This window comes from Bufo gargarizans, chromosome 1, assembly GCF_014858855.1.
Source record: "Bufo gargarizans isolate SCDJY-AF-19 chromosome 1, ASM1485885v1, whole genome shotgun sequence".
NCBI lineage: Eukaryota > Metazoa > Chordata > Amphibia > Anura > Bufonidae > Bufo > Bufo gargarizans.
The window spans coordinates 514,187,388-514,212,335 of record NC_058080.1 but is presented as its reverse complement, the minus strand read 5'-3'; the positions used below and the strand labels follow the sequence as shown (position 1 = coordinate 514,212,335).

The 24,948-nt window shown below is 44.8% G+C and overlaps 1 protein-coding gene across 1 annotated transcript in view; it reads left to right on the top strand.

Annotated features, from left to right (window-relative positions):
• SART3 (spliceosome associated factor 3, U4/U6 recycling protein) overlaps window positions 1-24,948 on the top strand; it is a 69,891-nt gene that overhangs the window by 695 nt on the left and 44,248 nt on the right. The window contains exons 2-8 of the mRNA XM_044281382.1: window positions 1,975-2,101; window positions 4,837-4,941; window positions 5,120-5,304; window positions 5,427-5,532; window positions 7,589-7,713; window positions 8,572-8,727; window positions 8,853-8,991. Of these exons, the coding sequence (XP_044137317.1) occupies window positions 1,975-2,101; window positions 4,837-4,941; window positions 5,120-5,304; window positions 5,427-5,532; window positions 7,589-7,713; window positions 8,572-8,727; window positions 8,853-8,991 (943 nt within the window). The remainder of the gene's footprint in view (window positions 1-1,974; window positions 2,102-4,836; window positions 4,942-5,119; window positions 5,305-5,426; window positions 5,533-7,588; window positions 7,714-8,571; window positions 8,728-8,852; window positions 8,992-24,948) is intronic.

Below are 24,948 nucleotides of genomic sequence, written 5' to 3'. Positions count from 1 at the left end.
GCATAATAGAAACGGGACGGATCTATTTAGAAGCCCATAGACTTCTATTATGACGGAATGAATAAGGGAATGCCTCTAAAGGGATTTCATCATAGAATTGCGGTATGGTCCTGTGGTAACGCAATCCATAACGCAATTCTGATTTTACCAGTAAACAAAGCGTGAATTCATTTAAAAATATGAAATTCACTCGTCTCTAGTTACAACCTGTGCATCTGCTCGCTGGTCAAGCATGCTCAGTTCCAGCACCAGGAGGTCTAGGAGGCTGTAATGGGCACTAATGTGAGGGAGCACAATATAGAAAGCAATGTAGCCATGGAATACTGGGAGGGGGCGATATCAGCAGTGCATGACGGGAACTGATACCGACATAGGCTGCTGCTTCCGTTCTCCTGCCGTTATAGGACCAGGAGAACGGAAAGACGGATTCGGCACGTAACTGAGCCAAACGGAACCTAGGGACCCCATAGAATATAATGGGGTCAGTTATGTTTCCGCTCAAAAGAAGATTTTGGAGCGGAGACAAAAGTTGTGCACGCAGGACTTTTGTCTCTTCTTCAAAAATCTTCCTCTGAGCGGAAACATAACTGACCCCATTATATTCTATGGGGTCCCTAGGTTCCGTTTGGCTCAGCTATGTGCCGAATCCGTCCTTTCCGTTCTCCTGGTCCTATATAACGGCAGCAGAACGGAATGGCTGAACGTGATGTGAACGAAGCCTTACTTCTGAAACCTGTGTGTGAGGCTGCCAGACACCACCAATCTCATATTGATGACCTGTCATTTGGATAAGTCATTAATATGTTGGTCCTGGGAAACCCTTTAAAGGGATTCTGTCAGCTAGGTTTACCCTATAGAGCTGAGGACATGCACTGCTAGATCGCCGCTAGCATGTCCGCAGTATACATACCCCATAGCTCTGAGTGCTATATATATATATATATATATATATATATATATATATATATATATACACACAAATGAGGCTAGTAAGGAGCCCAAGGGGCTGTTACCAACGTTTCTGGTGCCCAGTCACGTCCACTGTGAAGGAGCCCAGCACCGCCCCGCATCCTCCGAATCTCCTCCTTGCTCCCCAAGGTCACCAAGTTAAAGCGCCGTAATCTTGCTCATGTGCGAGTACGTGGCATGTTAGTGCCGGCATAGTGTTCCTTCCCTGTGCTGGCATCAGCCTCAGGGAACGAACTGCGCATGCGCTAGCTGTGAGATTACGGCGCTCTAACTGTGTGACATCCGGGAGCAAGGAGGGGATTTGGAGGAAGCGGGGCGGTGCTGGGCTCCTGAAATGTTGGTAACAGCCCCTTGGGCTCCTTACTAGCCTCATTTATTTATATTAGTTTTTTTGCCTAAATAAAAGCACTCACAGCTATGGGGAATGTATGTTGCGGACATGCTAGCGGTGATCTAGCAGCGCATGTCCGCAGCTCTATAGGCTAAACCTAGCTGACAGAATCCCTTTAAGGGACTGTTCTGCTCTACTGACCATCCATGGATTAGTACATGGTCAGTTTTGGTTGAAATGGATACAAGCTGAATTAGGTAGGTAGGCGGTTATGGAAGGATATAAGATGTTCGGTCATGCTTGTCACTGGGGAAAAAAGAAATGATTGAACGTGTAGAAGTCCATCCTAACCGATCGCTGTCCCCCCCAAAGTATCAGACGACATTATGGATGTGCCTTTAGACTTTTGGATTCTAGGTGGGACCTAGTTTAGGATGAACGTAGCAGCTTTCAGAATTATGATTCCTCATGAGGCGCCAAGCATGACCTTAGACCACCAACTCAGGCAAACAGTACATCTAAGGTCTATTCTACAACCAGTGATTTCACCGTAACCAATAGGAAAACACAGTGTCGGGAGCAGAACATAGCTGGTGCAGAAAGTAATTCTGATTTGTGTCTTACAATAATGCTGTATAGTGACATCGGTGCACAATGTGTTTCTTCCCTATCAGCTCTCCATAAACGCCTTTGACTACAACTGCCATGTGGACCTCATCAAACTCTTGAGGCAGGAGGGAGAACTGGACAGATTAAGACGTGCCCGTCAGAAGATGAGCGAGCTCTTCCCTCTAACTGAAGGTATGAATGTGAAATGCTTTGGTTGTCTCACTATGGAGCCAGCGGTAGAGAAACAGATATTGGGCGGGATACTTTTATACCATTTACTAATAGATATCTGTAAAGAATAAATCAAGGCACTGGACTTACTGTAGATTTCTTGAAAACGTTTCACTCGTTCTTCCAACGAGCTTTCTCAATTCTTACATTTGCTAATAGGGTATTATAGTGTAATAGAGAATACCTCTACCAACTGCAAGTCACTAAATACAGCATAACCTTAACTTGTATATACAAAGTAGAACATAGGATCTATACTAGAGTTGTTGCGATACCAAATTTTTTATTGGATTTCGATACCATAAAAAAGTATTGCGATACCCGATACCACGTGAAAAAAATAAAATGCCAAAAAAGCCACGTGCATTTCCGCATTTTAAAAAATGCCGAATCGCACCGTTTTTGTTTTCACCGCATAGATTCTTTTTTAAAATATTTTAATAGTTAGAATTTTTCAGACGTGGCGATATGTTTATTTATTGTTTATATATTTTATATGTAAAATTGGGAAAGGGGGTGATTTATACTTAATTATTTTTTTTTTTTAAACTTTTTATTTTTTTATTTTTACGCTTTATTTAATAACTATTCTTTTAATCCCTTGTGTATTCACCCTAATAGAGCTCTATCAGGGTGAATAGGACTTCACACTCTCCCTGCTTCCCTTTGCATAGTACACGTAGCAGCAGGGAGCTGACCATGGACTGCTTCAGTAGCGTCCTGACTGCCATGGTAACTGATCGGAGCCCCAGGATTACACTGCTGAGACTCCGATCAGAACTGCCACCAATGAGAAGGGGATGGGACCCTGTGGCCACTGCCACCAATGATTTTAATACTGGGGGGGGGTTGAGGGGGGCGGGTGCACTGTGCCACCATTTATAATTAACCTTTAATACAGGAGGTGGGTGTTGGCAGAAGATCAGCGGCAGTTAGCCCCTCAGGTTAACTGCCGCTGATCACAGGTCCCTGTCAAAGGCAGGGTGTCTGCTATGTGATTCTGCTGCCGGCACCTGCCTCCTGTATTAAAAGTTAAAGACGACCTTTCATAGGTCCGGACTTTAAGTTAGCAGGCTACATAGAGCAGCGCCCAGGGATCTCCCTTCACTTACTATTATTCCTGGGCGCCGCTCCGTTCGCCCGCTGTGCCCCCGTTACTGTCTCCTGCTCCGTATGCTAAATTACTACTATCGGAGCAATGGGGAGGAGACATCAGCTTCTCTCCTGGGTGTTCCTTCTCCCTGCTGTAGCGGTGTCCAATCGCAGTGCAGAACGTCACAGCCAGGGAGAAGGAACGCCCAGGAGAGAAGCTGATGTCTCCTGCCCATTGCTCCGATAGTAGTAATTGGCATACGGAGCAGAAGACTAGGCCACAGCGGGCGAACGGAGCGGCGCCCAGGAATAATAGTAAGTGCAGGGAGATCCCTGGGTGCTGCTCTATGTAGCCTGCTACTTATAGTCTGGGCCTATGAAAAGTCCTTCTATCATTGATGGCGCAGTACGCCCGTCCCTCTCTCTTTATTGGCAGCGCGGCACAGGGGGGAGGGACAGACTGCTTCCTTCTCCCCTGTGCTGCTGAGGGAACATGAGTGTGTACAGCAGCGCGCTCCATGTTCTGTGATACTAGACTGCGCAGCCCAGTAACGAAAAAATGGAAATCCTGTTATTGTATCGATACCGGGACAAAAGTATTGATTGGGTATCGAAATTTCGATACCCGCAACAACCCTAATCTATACAATAATTTAGTGCCTGTAAATCTGTTATTTCATTGGCTACTACTAATAAAACATCACTTTCATAGATGAGCTGATTACAAGCTGGGTACGATCCGTTGATGCTGCCATAACTTTACTTTTTTTCAAATGCCCCGCTGGTTTTCACACCCTGTATGCTAATAGATAGCACTGGTACAGGAAGGAGGAGGTGCCAGGGTTTCACAGTGGGCATCTGTCTCCCTGGCTGTGATGTGCTGAAGCGCTGGCGTCTCCTCATCCCTGTACCGATGCTATTAGCATGCAGGGAGGCCCCCCCCCCCCCCCCGCTTCTGAGTGAAATGCATCTAGCTGTGCAGTTGAAACAGGGAGTAATATGGCTGAAAGAGACTTTAGGGTAGCCAAAAAACACCAGTTCCTTCACAGTTATGATTGTACAAAGAAGCACAGCCATTATGCAAAGTTCTTTTGAAAACTCGGGTACGCTTTAACCCTGTTATTGCTAAGGGAAGCTACGTCCAGGCATACATTTGCTGACATTTGTAATGAATGGCAAGCTATGTAATGCATGGATTCGCTAGAACTGCTAGAATGGGAGCTGCTTTTACAGACCATATGGCATGTGGACAGGGGATGAGACGGCCTTAGGCCCAGTTCACACTTCAGTTATTTGGTCAGTTATTTACATCATTGTGAGCCAAAACCAGGTGCGGTTCAAAACCACAGAACAGGAGGAAATCTTTCCATTGTACCTTATCTCTGTGTAGGCTTCACTACTGGTTTTGGCTTACAATCACTGAAGTGTGAACTGTGCCTTATTAATATACACCTTGCTAGTGTATATGTCATTGAATTTGTGTTGTAAAAGTGATGAAAAAATGGTCCAGTGAGCACTTTAATTTAGGGCACTTGTGAGTGTACAACCTAGGTGCACATAAGTTCTATGAGGCCAACCTTATTTGTCTGTTCTTCTTCCTATAGAGATATGGTTAGACTGGTTGAAGGATGAAATGAAAATTTCTGAAGATGATTCAAGTCGGGAATTGGTTTACGAGCTGTTTGAGAAAGCTGTTAAAGACTATATCTGTAAGCTTTGTTTGTCTTGAGCACTTATACACCCACCCTCACGTCCTCTATATATACATCTGTCTGTCACATACTCTATGTAGCATCATGTACAAAGAAACAAACCCTCAAGGATGTACATTATACTGCGGTAAAGCAGAAGATAAAACTTCTTCACAGAAATGTATGTTTCCTTTAGGTCCAGAAATTTGGTTGGAGTATGCCCAATATTCAATTGGAGGGATGGGGGAAGAGGGTGGCATTGCCAAGGTTCGTGGTATCTTTGAGAGAGCACTAACAGCTGTTGGACTTCATATGACCAAAGGATCAACCATCTGGGATGCCTACAGGGAATTTGAGAATGCAATATTAGGAACCATACAGGTAAATTATCTTGTTAATACAACTAACTCTGCTTTTGGTAAATCTTTTGGCTTTCATGTTGTGAATTGTTTGCAATGTACAGAACCGTTATTTATTAATGGCTTTATTTCTTTATACATTAGCCTTTGCCTGGTACCATTCCTTCAGCAGAACAGCAGCAAATGCTGAATACCCAACTTGAGAGGATCCACACTATTTTCAAACGGCAGATAGGTGTACCCCTTCTAGGTAAGTTTCTTTTTATGAATACTAAGCATGGACCAAAAAAAACATTTAAATAGACTCTAAACCCAGAAATGAATAAAGAAAGTAAAGTCTACAGGACTCCCCTGAAACAAACACACTTTGCAGAAATCCCAGAGACTACAGGAGTTAATCTTAAACTTATCTGTTCAATTTTTTTGTCTGGGGATTGTCTAAGGCAGTGGTATTTAACATTCTGTGAAGGCTCCTGCCAGTGTGGGGGGGGGGGGGGGGGGGGTCCTCCAAACTCTTCTCTGATGGCTGTTGAATTTTATTATGCCCGATCAGTTTGTTCTTGCACAGCTAAGCCTCAACCAGAGGTGTCTGGCAGCAGTTTAACTCCCCGATTCAGACATAGCTGACAGTCAAACGAGGGTTCAGCTGACTGGTATCTCATATGTACAGCCTAAAACCTCATGCACACGGCTGTTGTGGCCCGTATCGCGGCTTGCAGACAGTGGATCTGCAATATGCGAACACTGGCTGTGTGCTCCCCGCATCACAGATACGGACCCATTCACTTGAATGGGTCTGCAGTCCGGAACGGAGGCACGGAAGCACTACGGAGTGCTTCCGTGGTGTTTCTGTCCATGCCTCTGCACCACAAAAAAAAAAAATAGAACTTGTCAAGGCGATCTTTGTAAGGCTACTTTCACACTAGCGTTCGTCGGTCCGCTCGTGAGCTCCGTTTGAAGGGGCTCACGAGCGGACCCGAACGCAGCCGTCCAGCCCTGATGCAGTCTGAATGGAGCGGATCCGCTCAGACTGCATCAGTCTGGCGGCGTTCAGCCTCCGCTCCGCTCGCCTCCGCACGGACAGGCGGACAGCTGAACGCTGCTTGCAGCGTTCGGGTGTCCGCCTGGCCGTGCGGATCCGTCCAGACTTACAATGTAAGTCAATGGGGACGGATCCGTTTGAAGATGCCACAATATGGCTCAATCTTCAGGCGGATCCGTCCCCCATTGACTTTACATTGAAAGTCTGGACGGATCCGTACGAGGCTATTTTCACACTTAGCTTTTATATGCTAAAAATAATGCAGACGGATCCGTTCTGAACGGAGCCTCCGTCTGCATTATTATGATCGGATCCGTTCAGAACGGATCCGATCGAACGCTAGTGTGAAAGTAGCCTTAGACGTGGAACCTTACACTAAATTCTACCTGTTATGTGCCATTACAGCTCCATACAATTCAGGGAGTGTAGGTTCCACGTGCATGCTGCACCCACCTTCATTTTTGTCATCTTTAGTGCCAAAATGATCTCCATTAAATCCAGGGAATGCAGGTCCCAACATGTATGCCGAGGCCATTTTGGCACAAAAGATGACAAAAATTAAGGTGGGCGCAGCATGCATGTGGAACCTACACTCCCTGAGTCGTAATGGCACATAACAGGTAGAATTTAGTGTTAGGTTCCTGTCTTACAGAGATCGCTTTGACGTGTGGCAGATGGGCCCAAATAATTTTGTACAAAATGTCTTTGCCAAGCATCTCTAATTTACATAATAAGCATAGCATTAGCATAAGAATACTTTTTTGTACTTTATTTGGTTTGCAGAGAGCTGTTGCATTATATTATACAGGCAGACTGCAAGTTATTGTTGGGAGGGAAGCATTCCCTCCCGACAATCGTTTGCTAGCTAGCGGAGCAGCCTGCTGCTGTTACATGCAGTGATTTCCTCCGCAGCTTGGGGAGGAGCGATATTTATGCCATCGCTCATCTCCATACTGTCTAGTGGTTTGCCGGCCTCAGATCGCCATCAGACAGCACGATCTGCCGCTGGCAAGCGCTGATTTTTAAGTAGATAAGACAAAATCTTGAATGACTGGACAGTGACTCAAGTATTGAATACTTTCTATGTTGTAAAAGCAATATGTGAGCATAATCTAGAGCCGAAAATATTGTAGCCCTGTAGTGTGGCTTTAGTTTTTAGTTCATATGACTTAATTTTTGGTCCTGTGTAGATCTACAAACTGAAGAATTTCTATAAAGTGTTATGAAGTGCTTATAATCTGGGGGTGCATTTTGTTCTTGATAGATATGGCCTCAACCTATGCAGAGTATGAAGAGTGGTCCGAAGAGCCCATTCCAGAGTCTGTCAATCAGAACTATAAGAAGGCGATTCAACTAGTGGAAAAGTATAACCCTTATGAGGAGGCACTGGTGAGCACTATGCACCATATTTCTTGAGTCGACTTGCTTGTGGGCAGTAGATTTTGTAGGGTGTATTTTGATATAGAATGTAAGAACCATATTGAATCCATACACGATGACTATCGTTTCAGCCACTGGAGAAGCAGCTAATTTGGAAAGTCATAACGTCACAAGGATTCAACCATTGATAAAAAAAACAATTACGTCTATCCTAAATATGCACTAGTTCTATGGACTCTTATGCACCTCTGTGATTTCTCACACTGAGACGTTTTCTTATAGATTTTGTCTGTGAGAAGAGAAAAAGAAAACTGTGGCATTCTCCAACTCATGCCATGTGGCAGAGAGTAGTACTGCCAACCCATACTGAAGTCTGAGTATCACCATATGCCTCCTTGATCCATGTTCGCTTTTAAATAAGTCCTCAAGCGACTGTAATACAGCTCAGTAAGACCAATGAATTGCACAGAGCTGTGATAGAACACCCTTAGAGGTGGACTGGGCCCTACTGTGCTTCCAAATGCCTCCAATGTCACGTATATTTCCGTTGGATCCAGTATGCATCCGAAAAAAAAAAAAGTTTTATACGGAGATGTTCTCAAGACAATATAAGGTGGAGACACTGCTATGTGCATGATGGCTAAGACTATTTTTGTATGAAATGGCTATTAGACCCTTAGTAATCTTTCATCTATATATTAAATTAGAGTTTTTGTATATTTTTATTACAGTCTAGGAACTAAACGGTTGAAATAGAACATCACATTTTCAAAACGCATGTACTGTAGACCACTACTAAGAATAGCAGGATTTGTTTTGTGTTTTAGGTTCTTAATGCCTATAACTGTCCATCTTGTGCTCCATTAGCTGGCTGCTGAAACGCCGAAGCTGGCAGAATACCAAGCGTACATTGACTTTGAAGTGAAGCAAGGAGACCCTGCTCGTATCCAGCTTATTTTTGAGCGTGCCTTGGCAGACAACTGCTTAGTGCCAGATCTTTGGGCTAGATATACACAGTATCTAGTGAGTACCAGGTTGGAAAAGACCATCTTGCCCGTTTTAAAGATTATATGATCATTTTAGCTTGCATCTATTGGCTTCATAGACAAAAGTGAAAATAAAAAACCTAATAACACTCTCTCCTTTAGGACAGACAGCTAAAAATGAAGGAACTTGTGCTTGGCGCACATGATCGAGCTGTCAGAAATTGCCCATGGACTGTAGGCTTGTGGAAAAGTTATATCCTTGCATTAGAGCGACATTCTGTTGATCACAGCACTATAACTGGTAAGTCTGCATTGTATTTGTGTTTTGCTGATGATTACATTTTATGTTGGGAGGAGTCTGTTACCTCCAAAATCAGTTTCAAAGCAAGCATACCACTATGGCTGCAGTAAACGATTATTTAGTAATCGAGTATTCTACCGATTATTTTTACAATTAATCGAGTACTCCAAAAATAAAAACTTAATTGATAAACTGTTTGTTTTCCTTTATAAAAACTCATCAGATCCCCTACCATCAGTCCCCAACACCCTTCGTTCCCCCCTGTCACTTCCACTATCTCCCAGTGCCTTTGGCTCTCCCCCCTCCTAGCCATCGGTGCCTTTTGGCTCTCCCCCCTCCTAGCCATCGGTGCCTTTTGGCTCTTCCCCCCTCCCTAGCCATCGGTGCCTTTTGGCTCTTCCCCCCTCCCTAGCCATCGGTGCCTTTTGGCTCTTCCCCCCCCCCTCCTAGCCATCGGTGCCTTTTGGCTCTCCCCCCCCCCCCCCCCCCCCCCCCCCCCCCTCCTAGCCATCGGTGCCCAGCCGCAGCACCAGTGAACTAAAATGTCCTGACGATGTGTGTACGTCAGGATCCAAAGCAGCGTTGTGCGAGCAGGCGGGTGACCATGGAGCGCGAGTAATAGCAAGCTCTTCACTCACACTCTGGTCACATGGCACAAACGAATAATCTATTCCAGGCATGCTCAACCTGCGGCCCTCCAGCTGTTGCAAAACTACAACTCCCATCATTCCCTGACAGCCTACAGCTATCATCCTACAGAAGGGAATTGTGGGAGTTGTAGTTTTACAACAGCTGGAGGGCCGCAGTTTGAGCATCCCTGATCTATTCGATCGATTTTCCGAGGATTTTTTTATTTATTTTTTGTGTCGAGTTAATCGATTCATTCGAGTAATCGTTTCAGCCCTACATACCACTGGTAGACTTATCAATATTTTTACAACACAGTATATGTGCTGTAAAAGTGTCACAGATTATAGTGAACGCTATGTTTGTTTGTTTTTTTGTTTTTTTGGAGCTTCTTGAAACTTATTAAAAGAGAAAACGGAGAGAAGGTATGGTTTCCCAGGGCCTGCCAGATTTATTGATGTCAAAACTGGTGTAAATTGTAGCTGAAATATCCACAAACTCCTAGCTGACATACGGTAGATTTTAGTTTCTGGTGCAACTTGTACCAAATTAGGAACAGGTCTTGTCTTTGTGTCACCTCTGGCTCGTCTATAATAAATTTGCAACAATTGCAGGTTGTTTCGTTGCAACTGTATGCATGTTTTTTTATTCTGTTAAATCATAATTGCAATCTCATTGCCTGAAGGACTGTTAAAAGAAAACCAAAAATTAACTTAATTCATATATTTCAAGGTAAAAAAGGGTAAATCTTTCTTATCTTTGAGACAGGCAAATTGTGGGATTTGGAGTGAAGCGGGGTGTAGCAAATAGTGGCCCTCTATATTTCACTCTTAGTCCCTGCTATGTGACCCCCGGCAGCGATGGGAGATCAGGCCGGGAGCTGCGTTGTGGACTCGCTGTGGGAGGTACGCTCGTCTGCAAGGGGCCTCAGTCCCTTCACATAAGGGCCTACGGTATCAGACGTAGACCCTAGCCCCCATGTACCCCACTCAGTTGTATTCAGTGTGGGGGATTGGAACTAATACCCACAGAATCAATGATGAATATGGACAGTACAATAGGTATATGGGTGTAACCCAGTATTGTCACACTATCCTAAGGGTGCACCAAAGATCACCCAGCCAGATAAGATTCATAATTGCCCCAACGTCCGCAAAGCACCGAGAGCTGCCTTACCTCCCATCGCTGCCGGGGGTCACATAGCATTATATTGATTTATGATGCTATGTAACCCTTACAGTTCTGGAATGTATTGGATAACATTGGCATAATGCTGCCAGTGTTATCCAATACATTCCAGAACTGTAAGGGTTACATAGCATCATTAATCAATACAATGCTATGTGAATCCCGTCAGTGCTGGGAGGTCAGGCCGGGTGCTGTGATATGGACTCGCTGCGGGAAGAACGCTCGTCTGCAAGGGGCCTAACGCTGGGTTCAGACCTGAGCGTTCTGAAACGAGCGCTCTGTATGCGCGATTGTACGGGCGTTTACAATCGCGCATACAGAGACTGGCGTTCACACATTGTCGCGCGTTCCCGAATTTCTATGTGCGGGAACGCGCGACAAACGCCCAAAAAAAAGCTCAAGCACTTGTTTGAGCGTCGGGCGTTTTACAGCGCGATCGTACGCGCTGTAAAACGCCCAGATGAGAACCATTCCCATAGGGAATCATTGGTTCTTGCCTGTTGTGCGTTTTACAGCGCGTAGGAACGCGCTGTAAAACGCTCAGGTGTGAACCCAGCGTAAGAGTGCAATATAGCGAGCCACTATTTGCTTCACCCCGCTTCACAACAAATCCCACAATTTGCCTGTCTCTTAACAAAGATGAGAAAGATTTGCCCTTTTTTACCTTGAAATATATGATTAAAGTAATTTTTTTGTTTGTTTTATTTTCAGGCAGTGAGATAATAATTTAGGCACGGTAAACAATTTACGTATATCTATCCGTGAGCTCTTAAATCATAATTGCAGCATTTTCCTAGCGCACTCTTTTACTCCACATTTATGGTGCATTTTGTTTGATGTTTACATTTGATAACTGTTCATTGGATATCATTTTTTTGCCCTTGCTGTAATGAAAATTCGCTCCCCATGCACTGACATTCTTGCAGGCTTGTGCTTATACAAGAGAGCCAATCTGAATAAGGAAAGCTGCAGTTTTTATAGTATTAAACCGTTCAAGGCTGGGACATTTACCATCCTACATCTTTGAGAGCCTTTTTTTTTTTTTTCTTTTGGTTATTTATGTTTCAAATGCTTTATTGAAAAGTATTTTCATCAGCATAAAAGCATCTTGATATAGCTAACACAAATGCAGTAACAAATGTATTATGGTCATACATTAAGTACATAAATAATACAATAAAATAACATAAGTCAATGGAGAATCCAGAGGCAATCATCAACTGGACATAGGCAGGTGGTAACACAATAAATCACATAATTGGGCGGCCTTTACAGTCCCGCTTAGAGTCAACACGGTATGACCTTATGGCACATTATAATGTTAGACTACGTTGTACATTGGCGGAGTAGGTCGAGGACACCCAAGGTTCTCAAAGGCTTCAAAGGTATCCGCCCGAATTGCAGAAAGTTTTTCATAGAGTAGTATCCTATTAACTCTGTCCAACACTGCTTGGTAACTCAATGAATTCGATTTCCATTTGAATGCTATGTGAATTCTGGCAGCCATTAAGATGTGTTGTGACAACTTGAATTTGGTGAAAGTTAGCTCAGGAGGTTTATCTCCCAGGAGGCATAAAGCGGGCGTAATTTGGTAAGGGGAACCCAGTAATGTGGTGAGTAACCTACCAATTTTAGACCAAAACAGCTGGACATGAGGGCGTGTCCACCAGATATGGTATACAGTACCATCTGCATTACACCCTCTAAAGCACGGGTGTCAAACACAAGGCCCGCGGGCCGAATCCGGCCCGCCAGACCTCGTCATGTGGCCCGCGTAGCAGACAGTGTTTGTCCGACCTAAGCTTAGCTGCTGTCACTCACTGCGGCAGCCGGGCCGGGTGATCAGCTGAGCGCAGCCAGCGCTCCTCCCAAGCCTCCCCGAGTCCCTCCCCTCCCTCCTCTAGTCTACACAAAATAAGCTAGCCGCCGTCACTCACTGCGGCAGCTGGGGCCGGGTGTCAGCTGAGCGCAGCCAGCGCTCCTCCCAAGCCTCCCCGAGTCCCTCCCCTCCCTCCCTCCTCTAGTCTACACAGTCACTACACAGTGAATGATTCCAGGCAGCGCAGCTGCTCACTCACTGTGTTCAGTCTCCGGTCTCCAGTCTTTGCTCCTCCTCGCTCCTCCCAGACTAGTCCCTCCCTGCTCCTCTCTGATAAGGAAGTCAGGTCCATACAGGAAGTGACATCAGAGAGAGAGGCAGGGAGGGAGAATTGAAATCATTCTTCTCCTCTCCAGTCCAGCTCCAGCGCCCAAGTAGTGCCCAGCCCAGTGCCCACTGTGCCCTGCCTGCAGACAGTGCAGCAGTGTTTTTTCTAAAAAGGTATAAATATAAAACATTTGAAGTGTATTGTAACAGTGTCACCCCACTAAAGTCTTTTATATTTTTTTTTTGGCTACTTATAATCCTTAACTGCGATTTATCAATACATAATGTTATATATCATTTTGGTTCAGTAGATTCTCCTAAAAACATACCCGTATTTTTCGCCGTATAAGACGCACTTTTTCCCCCCCCCAAAAGTGGGGGGAAAATAGCAGTGCGTCTTATACGGCGAATGCAGCTTATTTTGCGATTTGCGAATTTTCGCGCTATTTTTTGCGCGAATGTTTGCGCGAATTTTTTGCGCAAATTATTTTGCGATTTTTCAATGATACACCCGCCGCGATGCCGCGCGGCGGGTGTATCAGCTGTGAGGGAGGAGGGGCTGGGGGCCAGCGTCTGCTTTTATAATGACAGCGGGGCCCGTGCAGTGACTATTCTACTACACGGGCCCCGCTCACTGTATAATCGTATGTCTAATAGTAAATAGTTATGTACATAATCGCATAATGAGCGGAGTACTTACAACTACAAACGCTCGCCGGGAGGAGGCAGGCTGGGAGGACGGGCGCTGGCAGTGTGTGAGTCATACGTCACGCGCCTGCGCCGCTCACTTTATGAATGAAGCAGGCGGCGTGGGCGCATGACGTATGACTCACGCTGCCAGCGCCTGTCCTCCCGGCCTGCCTCCTGCCTCCTCCCGGCGAGCAATTGTAGTTGTAAGTACCGGTAATACACAGCGCTCCTTATGCGATTATATACATACGGTAACCATTAACTATTAGAGATACGATTATACAGTGAGCGGGGCCCGTGTAGTAGAATACAGTCACTGCACGGGCCCCGCTGTCATTATAAAAGCAGATGCCGGCCCTTTGAGGGTGACCAAACTGCTGATGCGGCCCCCGATGAATTTGAGTTTGACACCCCTGCTCTAAAGCATAATGGTGACACATCTGGGTATATACGGTGCAACCGAAATGGCACTAGATGAGTTCTATGAAGAACTTTCACAGAGGTCTCCGCTAGTGTAGTTTGCCAAGAAGTCTTTTGGTTATTTAAATGTTTTTTTATCTTGGTGATACATGTGACTTTTTTTTTATGTAATTTTTGAGTTTTCGTTATTTATTTTATACCAAGGAAAATGTTAAATGACAAAATAGTTGTTTTTCACATTTTTCTAGCACAAAGTGCAACTGAAATATTATTTTGATTTATGTTCCCCTTCTGTTATGGTCATTTTGATATAGTAGATTTATGGGTTATGGTCACTGGGTCGAAGCAGCGTTGTGAAATAGTGGTGGCTTTTTATTTTTTTTATTTTACACTTTGTGGGCAGTTTTATAACACTTCATTTTTAATACTGTTGTAATGGGGGCTGGGATATTAGCCCCAGTTACATGGGACATACTAACACTAGATGTCTCACTGCAGAGCTCGTCTGGATCTGCTAAGAACCAACAACTCATGCAGTTACCTGGCTCCCAGCTATCACATGACTGTTGGGACAAGAGCAGAGCTTCCTGATCGGTATAAACAGCGCTTATTGAGTGCTGTGTATACAGTGATGGAGGAGACAGTAAAAAATAAAATAAATTTGCCTTCTCTGTGTGGAGCCCTGCTGTCACTAAACGGTCTACCTGCTTTTGAAGGTGCACGATCTTTGTGCAGCTTCGGCCTCTGCAAGGATGTTAACAAATGCCCTTGCAGAGTTAAATGCTTACTGCTCCAATGTTTTCTAGTAAATGGGCTGTGCGCAAGTTGTTAAGGAGGGATAGAGGAAAACTGTAGTATTTTTGTAAAAACAGCTGTGGTTTTTCTGCATTTTATTAAAATCATTGCTACATAAACCATGATAAACATTACATAAGGGACTGTTCACATGCAATCTCTTGCTGTGGAATTCTGGCGCGGACAACACAAGTGCACCAAAATTTTGCTGGTGGCTGTGTGGTTTGTTAAAGGGAACCTGTCACCCGGATTTTGTGTATAGAGCTGAGGACATGGGCTGCTAGATGGCCGCTAGCACATCCGCAATACCCAGTCCCCAAAGCTCTGTGTGCTTTTATTGTGTAAAAAAACCGATTTGATACATATGCAAATTAACCTGAGATGAGTCCTGTCCCTGACTCATCTCACATACAGGACTCCTCTCAGGTTAATTTGCATATGTATCAAATCGTTTTTTTTTACACAATAAAAGCACGCAGAGCTATGGGGACTGGGTATTGCGGATGTGCTAGCGGCCATCTAGCAGCCCATGTCCTCAGCTCTATACACAAAATCCCGGTGACAGGTTCCCTTTAAATGGTTTGTGCCTCCTATTTATTTCTTTTCTTTCTTTTACATTTTAACATAATAAACACCATTAACATATACAATGTCGTATCTGCTAGTTGACAATCAAGCTTCATACGAAACAGTTTTAAAATAACATATATTTCCCTTTTGATTCTGTCACTTTAAAATACAGAGAACAATGTGTAAACGAACATTTCCTTTGTCAGAAGTATCCTGTTCTTTTATACCAACTCTCTAGGTGCTTCCTTTTTTATTTTTATTTCCCTAAAGTACCTTTGAGCTCTTCTAATAGGTACCATTTAGGGCTGCACGATAAATCGAAAAAATAATCGAATCGCGATAATCGGCAAATGCGATATGGCGATTTGGCCGACCGGAAAATGCAGCGATTATATATAAAAGGGGCCCCGCGCACATAACTGCCTTTTGCGTGTTAAGTGTTTTACTAGTGTGTGTGTGTGTGTGTGTGTGTGGGTGAAACAATCTCTCTCCTAACAGGTCCGGCGTCTGTACTCACTATGAATGCAATGCTCTGCAGCGAGCGGCAGCGAGGTGGCCGGCCGGCGCGTGACTGACGTCACTTAGTAACGCTCCTCCCACTTCAGGAAGCAGGAGCGTTACTAAGTGACGTCAGTCACGCGCCGGCCGGCCACCTCGCTGCAGTGCATTGCATTCATAGTGAGTACAGACGCCGGACCTGTTGGGAGAGAGATTGTTTCACCCACACACACACTAGTAAAACACTTTACATGCAAAGGGCAGTTATGTGCCCAGTTTAGGACACATGAGGGGGACCAGCATAAGATGCTATATGTCTTAAGCTGGCCCCCCTCATGGCCCTATGTGTCCTCCACACATCCCCTATTACAGTGCCATCCACAGGTCCCCCATAACAGCGCCCTCCACAGATCCCCCATAACAGTGCCCTCCACAGGTCCCCCATATAACAGCGTCCTCCACTGATCCCCCATATAACAGCGTCCTCCACTGATCCCCCATATAACAGCGTCCTCCACTGATCCCCCATATAACAGCGTCCTCCACTGATCCCCCATATAACAGCGTCCTCCACAGTTCCCCCATATAACAGCGTCCTCCACTGATCCCCCATATAACAGCGTCCTCCACTGATCCCCCATATAACAGCGTCCTCCACTGATCCCCCCCCCCCCCACAACACAGCGTCCTCCACTGATCCCCCCCCCCCCCACAACACAGCGTCCTCCACTGATCCCCCCCCCCCACAACACAGCGTCCTCCACTGATCCCCCCCCCCCCACAACACAGCGTCCTCCACTGATCCCCCCCCCCCCACAACACAGCGTCCTCCACTGATCCCCCCCCCCCCCCACAACACAGCGTCCTCCACTGATCCCCCCCCCCCCACAACACAGCGTCCTCCACTGATCCCCCCCCCCCCCCCACAACACAGCGTCCTCCACTGATCCCCCCCCCCCACAACACAGCGTCCTCCACTGATCCCCCCCCCCACAACACAGCGTCCTCCACTGATCCCCCCCCCCCCCACAACACAGCGTCCTCCACTGATTCCCCCCCCCCCCACAACACAGCGTCCTCCACTGATCCCCCCCCCCCCACAACACAGCGTCCTCCACTGATCCCCCCCCCCCCCCCCACAACACAGCGTCCTCCACAGATCCCCCCCCCACAACTATGTCATACCCAGCCGCGTCAGCGGCTCATATGGGAAAATCCAAACAAATAGACCTCCTAGCACAATTCCTTTAAAATATTGCATCGCATATCGTTATCGCAATTTTTAGGGCCCTAATCGCAATCGCACAAAATTCCCATATCGTGCAGCCCTAGTACCATTCATCTAAAGGGATCCACCAGCTGTCCTCTCTCCTTGTCTTCCTAATAACAGATAATAAATGAATATGAATTCAATTTCTTAAAAAAAAACTTTTTGTCTGGTTTTCTTTCTTTGGTTGCTAGTAATTGTTCTATCCACATTATTTTATATTTTTGTAATCAGAATTACCTCTTTAGAATTTAGGAGTTGTGGGAGTAACCAGTTACCTAATATGCATTTCTTTGCCGCCATGATAATGATATGTGCTATGGGAGGCAGATGGGGGACTTTGCCTGTTGTAGAGCTGGGCCTTTTACTGCAGGAATGAAACAATGCCATTTGCAGTCTATGGGACCTATAAGATTGCCTGACCCTTTAATTATTGCTTGAGTGTCATCCCAGAAGGCTTTCAATTGTTTGCAGCTCCAAAGCCCATGGTACAAATCAGATTTTTGTTCTAGACATTTTGGGCATTGGGTTTGCCTGTTTGGCATAAGGGCTGATGAAGGCAAATTAAATGCATAATTGTCCTATGCATGATTTTCAATTGGGTTTCCCCCCCAATTTTCAAATAGGATATGTTTTCTAAAGTCTATCCACCCACTAACTATCTTTCTTCCCAACTCCTCCTCATCCAATTGCTTTGCCCAACCTTTATGGATGTCCCCTGAGAGCAGCTTGGTCCTAATGAAGGAATACAAATCTGATATGGAGTATCTGTCATTGGAAGTAAGGAGAGTATCAAAAGCATTCGAGGGAGCCTCTTTGACCTACAATAATGCATTATTTGCTGGTAGGGGAAGTGTTGGGAGCCATGGAGGGTATACTTTTTACATATTTCTTCAAGTGTTAGCCATCTTGGTTCTTGATCATGAATCAAGTTCTTTACTCTGTTTATTCCTTTTTCTTTCTAGCTTTGGAATAAACGACTCGTTCTTCCTTCTTGGAATTCTGGCGAACCCCACAAGGGGAGATGTTTAGAACATTGATAACACGTAAATTATTTAATCTTGCTTATTTTCCATGTAAAAAGGGTAGAACGTTTTATCATTGGTGGGAGATTGGAAAATTGAGTGTACAAAAGCCATCAGATCCCACGGACTTCCCTAATCCTTTTCTAATGGTAGCTTGGAGTAGTAGTTGGTGTTTCTTTTTTTTTCCAATCCAAAATAGGACGTAATAAACATGCTATATTATATCCCCTCACATTTGGAAAATTTGCTCCACCCTCTGTTTTAGGTCTCATAAGTTTGTCTAGAGCTATTCTGGGCTTCCGTCCCGACCATATAAATGAGATTTCGCGAATTTTAAATTCTCCAGCCTAAATGTGAATTTAATGCAATTGCATCTTTGTGTTTTATCAGTACTTGTATCGTTTGTAGGGGGGTACAAAAGTCTAGCAAAGCATGACATTTTGACTAAGTGACACCTCCCCACCAAGTTGAGTGGAAGATTAGCCCACCTTTTCAAGTCAGAGAATATCCTTTCTAGTAGGGGTTTGTAGTTCAAGTTGTACAAAGAGGCAGGAGATCGGCCTATCTTTATCCCAAGATATTTAATATGATCGCTTGGGGGTGCTATGCCATAAGATTTGTGTATCGGGGTACTTCCGCCTATGTTGCCACTTAGATCTAACATAGGTTTACTTTATACCCCGAGTATGTACCAAATCCTGTCAATGCAGAGAATATTTTAGGGATGTGTGTGGTCGGGTCACCCAAAAATAAAATATTGTCAGCAAATAGTGCTAACCTAACTTCTTGGTCTCCCACCTCAATACCTCAGAATATTTCTAATGTTTGGAGATATCGGGATAAGGGTTAGATAGCTAAATTGAATAGCAAGGGTGATGAGGGGCATCCCTGTCTTGTACCTTTTTGTAGTTCAAAGGGCGATGAAAAATATCCACCTGTGTGGACCCTTGTTTGGGGATGCCTGTAAATATGGCTAAGTAACTTTCGAAAGGGGCCCTCAAACCCCATCTTGTCCAACACTAACCCTATCTAGTTCCATCTGACGTTACCGAAATCTTTTTCCGCATCCAAAGCAGGTGTCTCTCCCTGGCGGGCCAGTGCTGAACCCTGTCTAGAACTGCCAAAACCATTTGGATATTCGTCACAGCTGCTCTACCCTGAGTAAAACCCACCTGCACAGGGCTTATTAGTGAAGGCATAAGGGTTCCTAATCTGTCGGCCATAATCTTTTGACAGAATCTTTGCCTCTACATTTATTAATGAGATAGGCCGATAGGAGCTTGGATGCAGCTCATTTTTACCCGGTTTGAGCAGGAGTTTAATGTATGCTAAGGAGGATGACTGTGGAAGACCTCCCTCTCCCAAGGCAGAGTTAAATACCGTAGTTAGAGTATTCCCTATTTGCTCGTTTAAGATTTTATAAAATTCCCCCATTAACCCGTCTGGGCCTGGTGTTTTGCATGTTTTTTGTGACCCAATGGCTTCCAGCACCTCTTTCCGTCACTGGGGAATTCAGGAAAGATAATTGTTCATTTGACACCTTAGGGATGTGTATCTGGTCTAGTATTGTGGTTTGCTGTATGGGGTCGTTTGTATCAGCGTATAGGTTTTTGTAGAAATCGCCCAGGATTCTATTTATTTTCTGTAGTTGTATCACCCTTTTCATCAGTTAACGCCCCCATATGGGTAGCTGGAGGTTTATCCTTAGAAAGGCCTGCTAGTAATTTTCCCGATTTATTGCCATATCTGTAAAGGGTGGCCTCCCATTCTTTTCTATAGAAACTGTCTTTCTCTGCTGCCCATCGGTTAAAGGCTTGTTGGGCCTCTTTCCAATCTTGGAGGTGAGCAGATGAAGGGGATCTTGGGTAACTGGCATATGCGCATCCCAGTTTCTGGCTAGTCTGTTTGTATTTATTCCACATTTCCTTTTTCCTTCCCGCTACATAAGAAATGATCCTGCCCCTTAGGACAGCCTTTGCAGTGTCCCAAAACAGACTGATATTGTCTCTGTGGCTCATATTATCTGTCCTATTTCCCCCGCCTTCCTCAAGAGTGAAGCAAAATTCTGGCTAGATGGGTTGGAACCCTCCATATAATATCACTGCCCTTTCTTTGAGTTTCTGACATTTGTCACTACTAATGGGACATGATCAGATATAACTATATGTGTAGTTCTGCGGAAATGACCCTGGACAGCAGGTGTTTTGTACAAGCATATAATCGATCCTGGACCAGGAGACGTGAGCATGTGAATGGAACGAGTATTCCCTTCCCTCTGGATGTAAGTATCTCCATGTGTCCAAGTCTCGTGGAGTCTATAAATGAGCCCAGTGTATTTTCGTGCCTTATTTTGTGTAATTGTTTATGCGACATTGGATCTCGGCTCCTGTCAATGTCCTGATCCACTACAGAGTTAAAATCTCCTCCAACTAACTTTACTGCTGTTGTCTGAATGGCTACCTGAGTTTCTAGATTAAGAAAGAAATCTCTATTGTCACAATTTGGGCCATATACACTCACCTAAAGAATTATTAGGAACACCTGTTCTATTTCTCATTAATGCGATTATCTAGTCAACCAATCACATGGCAGTTGCTTCAATGCATGTAGGGTTGTGGTCCTGGTCAAGACAATCTCCTGAACTCTAAACTGAATGTCAGAATGGGAAAGAAAGGTGGGCTACAATAGCAGAAGACCCCACTGGGTACCACTCATCTCCACTACAAATAGGAAAAAGAGGCTACAATTTGCACAAGCTCACCAAAATTGGACTGTTGAAGACTGGAAAAATGTTGCCTGGTCTGATGAGTCTCGATTTCTGTTGAGACATTCAAATGGTAGAGTCCGAATTTGGCGTAAACAGAATGAGAACATGTATCCACTGTGCAGGCTGGTGGTGGTGGTGTAATGGTGTGGGGGATGTTTTCTGGGCACACTTTAGGCCCCTTAGTGCCAATTGGCCATTGTTTAAATGCCACTGGCTACCTGAGCATTGTTTCTGACCATGTCCATCCCTTCATGACCACCATGTACCCATCCTCTGATGGCTACTTCCAGCAGGATAATGCACCATGTCACAAAGCTCGAATCATTTCAAATTTGTTTTTTTGAACATGACAATGAGTTCACTGTACTAAAATGGCCCCCACAGTCACCAGATCTCAACCCAATAGAGCATCTTTGGGATGTGGTGGAACGGGAGCTTCGTGCCCTGGATGTGCATCCCTCAAATCTCCATCAACTGCAAGATGCTATCCTATCAATATGGGCCAACATTTCTAAAGAATGCTATCAGCACCTTGTTGAATCAATGCCACGTAGAATTAAGGCAGTTCTGAAGGCAAAAGGGGGTCCAACACCGTATTAGTATAGTGTTCCTAATAATTCTTTAGGTGAGTGTACATTGAACAGCTCTAATAGGCCGCATGGCGTGTCAATGGTCATGTGTAGTAGACGGCCATCACCATCTGGTGCTACAGATAATACTTTATGTGGTAGAGATTTGTGAATGAAGGTAAGCACTCCAGCAGATCTACCTTGGGCTGGTGAGCCGTCGACTGAGCCTACCCAGAGTTTGCACACACATTTCCATTCCCCCTCCCCTAAATGAGTTTCCTGTAATAACGCAACATCTGCCCTTAATCTTTTTAAATGGCGAAGAACAATCATCCGCTTCTCTGGAGAGCGGAGCCCCTTAATGTTCCAAGTGACTATACGCATTATTAGTTGTAAAGACAGACATTTATAAGCTGATAATCCTCACATATATAGTAGTGCCCTCTCGTGGTTTCCCTAAAGTAGAATTTATCTCTAGCTCCATATTTCTTTGAGTTGGTAATCCGACTCATAACGCATAACAGTAGACGGTCAGTCTCATAACCAATAAACAAATGCAACAACATAAACATTATTTTAACGAGAAGGGCCTCCTTTTGTACTAGGCTCCTTTCTCCTATTTCTCAACCTATGGCTATCTCTGGACTTCACTGTTTTCTGGAATTAAGAATTGCCCCTTCTTATTCTAACAAAGCTTTTACTCCAAGAAGTGGGTTAGCATTGGGTGAAATTTGCAGCCATCACTCTTAGAATAATAATAAGCCCTCTATACTTATCAGTCCACTGTTAGGGTTGCATAGCGGTTCGGTCTTTGGGAATCATCTGGCTTCTGTGACCTGCAGTTCTTTCTCAGGAATTTTCCTCCATTCATTCCATCTTTGTTCCGAAACAGTAGGTGCCTGGGTAGCGTGTTGAGAACTGCCCTTGTCTCCTTCCTGACGTAGAGTTGGCGAGTGTCTGTCTTTTGCTTGTATTGTTGGTCTTGTCGAGTTCTTTCCCTGATGTCCATCCTTGGGTCTCACCAAATTTTTGCGCTTCCCCTAGTGATTTGAAGATATATGGAGCTTCACCTGCTACTTGAATCCTCAATGTCGCAGGATACTGTAGTTGGAATTTTATTTTCTTTGTGTAGAGTGTGGAGCATATCATGCTGTATTCTTTTCTTCGCCACTTCTGCGGAGTAATCTGTAAAAATCAACATCTTTTCTCCATGCACCTCCAGGGGGGATTTTCTTGAACGGCATGCTCTTAAGATTTCTTTTTTATGATTAAAAACAAGGAACTTGACTATGACTTGCCGGGACCTATTTCCCCCTACGCTGGTTGCGTATTCGTCTGCTTTGATATTAGAGACTGGGCAGGCCCTACACCTTCGGCTCTTTCAATTCTCTTAAGGCGTGTCAGACCCAGGGCTTTTGGGATTTCTTCCTTGCAGAATTCCTGTAGTTGCGAAGGTTTTATCAATTCAGGAACCCCTAATATTCGCAGATTGTTTCTGCGTGACCTGTTTTCTAGGTCTTCCATGCGGTCACGCAATATAGTATTCTCTCTTGAGATCTCTCTTAATTTATTATAGGCCCCTGTGGCTTCCTCCTCTAGAGCTAGTATTCTTTGCTCCATTTCTTCCAATCTAGAGGAGTGAAAATCTACGTCAGCGTGTATTTCTTGAAGTGAGGCTGACACCGCTGTGATAAGAGAGTCTTTGATGTCTGGGGCAAGATGTTTTGCTACTTCAATAGCTAGTCTTTTATAATCAAGCAGGTTCCCCAGGCGTTCAGGAGATATCAATTCCTGCTCTCCCACAAATAAGTCCGGAGAGAGCCTCACATGCATTTGAGCGATCTTCCTGCTGTTCATGATCTCCGTGGTTTTCGTGCTCTTCCGGCGCCATATTGCCTTCCCCTCCTTCTGGGCACCGCTTGCAAGTGCCAGATGGAGGCTCTGTATGCGGCTATGTGCTGTTCTAGAGAGTGGTTGAAGCGGAGCTCCTTACTACACCACCTTACATTCCAGCGCCGGAACCAGAACTATTCATTTCATGGGGAGGCAGCGCTTAAGATCCTAGAGTGGTGTCTTAAAGTAGGACATGTCCATTCTCAGCGTGGCTTTAAACAGCCGCTCCTCGATCTTCTGCGCTGCCTCCCATTGAAATGAATGGGAGGCAGAAAAGGCGCAGCCGCTGACGGAATTTTGGTCTGTGCAAAAAAATAAATACTGTGTGTACTAGACCTTACTGTGCCCTAATGGACCAGATCTAAAAAAGTCAGTAGTGGAGAAAGTAAACAGCAGGTAAGCACTTGTGTATCATAATTTTAAAGGTTTCCCCCCATCTTATAAAGTAACGGCATTTCCTAGTGGCACGCCATCACATTACTATCGGTGTGGGTCTGACTTCTGGAACTCATACCGATCCTGAGAATGAAGGGGCGCTGTGGCAAACCCCCACTGATCATAAAATGATGACCTATCCTAGTGACATGCTATCACTTGATAAGATGGGAAAAGACCTTTCAAACCTGTACTTAGGTCTAATGTTCTAGAATATTTTGTTTAATTTCTTATTAAAGGGGTTGTCCGAGTTATATATTATTTTTTTGTTCTTTATATGTTTCTAAGTAATCAAATATAACAGCTTTGCCATGCACTTATGCATCTGTAGTTGCTCCTTTCTCAGATTTCACTGAGGGTCACATGACCTGTGATGTCAGCTTCTCTCCCTGCTCTGATAATGTTTAGTGCACAAGCCTGAGAGATCGGATATGAGTCTGTACACCACACGTCAATGTGCTGGCCGTGCCCCCTGCACTGCTGTCTGCTGCTTGTTGCTCTCTCCCTAGATTCTTGAGGAAAAACATTAATGCCCTCAGCAGCACAGACTCAGGGCTGAAGGCTTTACTGAGTAGCTGTAGGCAGTGAGGGGACAAATGCTGGCCACGGGAGCTGACAGGAGTTCTGCAGAGCATTGCACAACAGGCCTCTTTCACACGGGCGTTGCAGGAAAATGTGCGGGTGCCTTTTGGGAGCACGCGCGATTTTTCCGCGCGAGTGCAAAACATTGTAATGCGTTTTGCACTTGCGTGAGAAAAATCGCGCATGTTTGATACCCGAACTTTTTCACAGAAGTTCGGGCTTGGGATCGGTGTTCTGTAGATTGTATTATTTCCCCTTATGACATGGTTATAAGGGAAAATAATAGCATTCTGAATACAGAATGCATAGTAAAATAGCGGAGGGGAGGGGTTAAAAATAAAAAAATAATTTAACTCACCTTAGTCCACTTGATCGCGAAGCTGGCATCTCCTTCTGTCTTGATCTTAGCTGTGTGCAGTAACAGGACCTGTGGTGACGTCACTCCAGTCATCACATGATCTTTTACCATGGTGATTGATCATGTG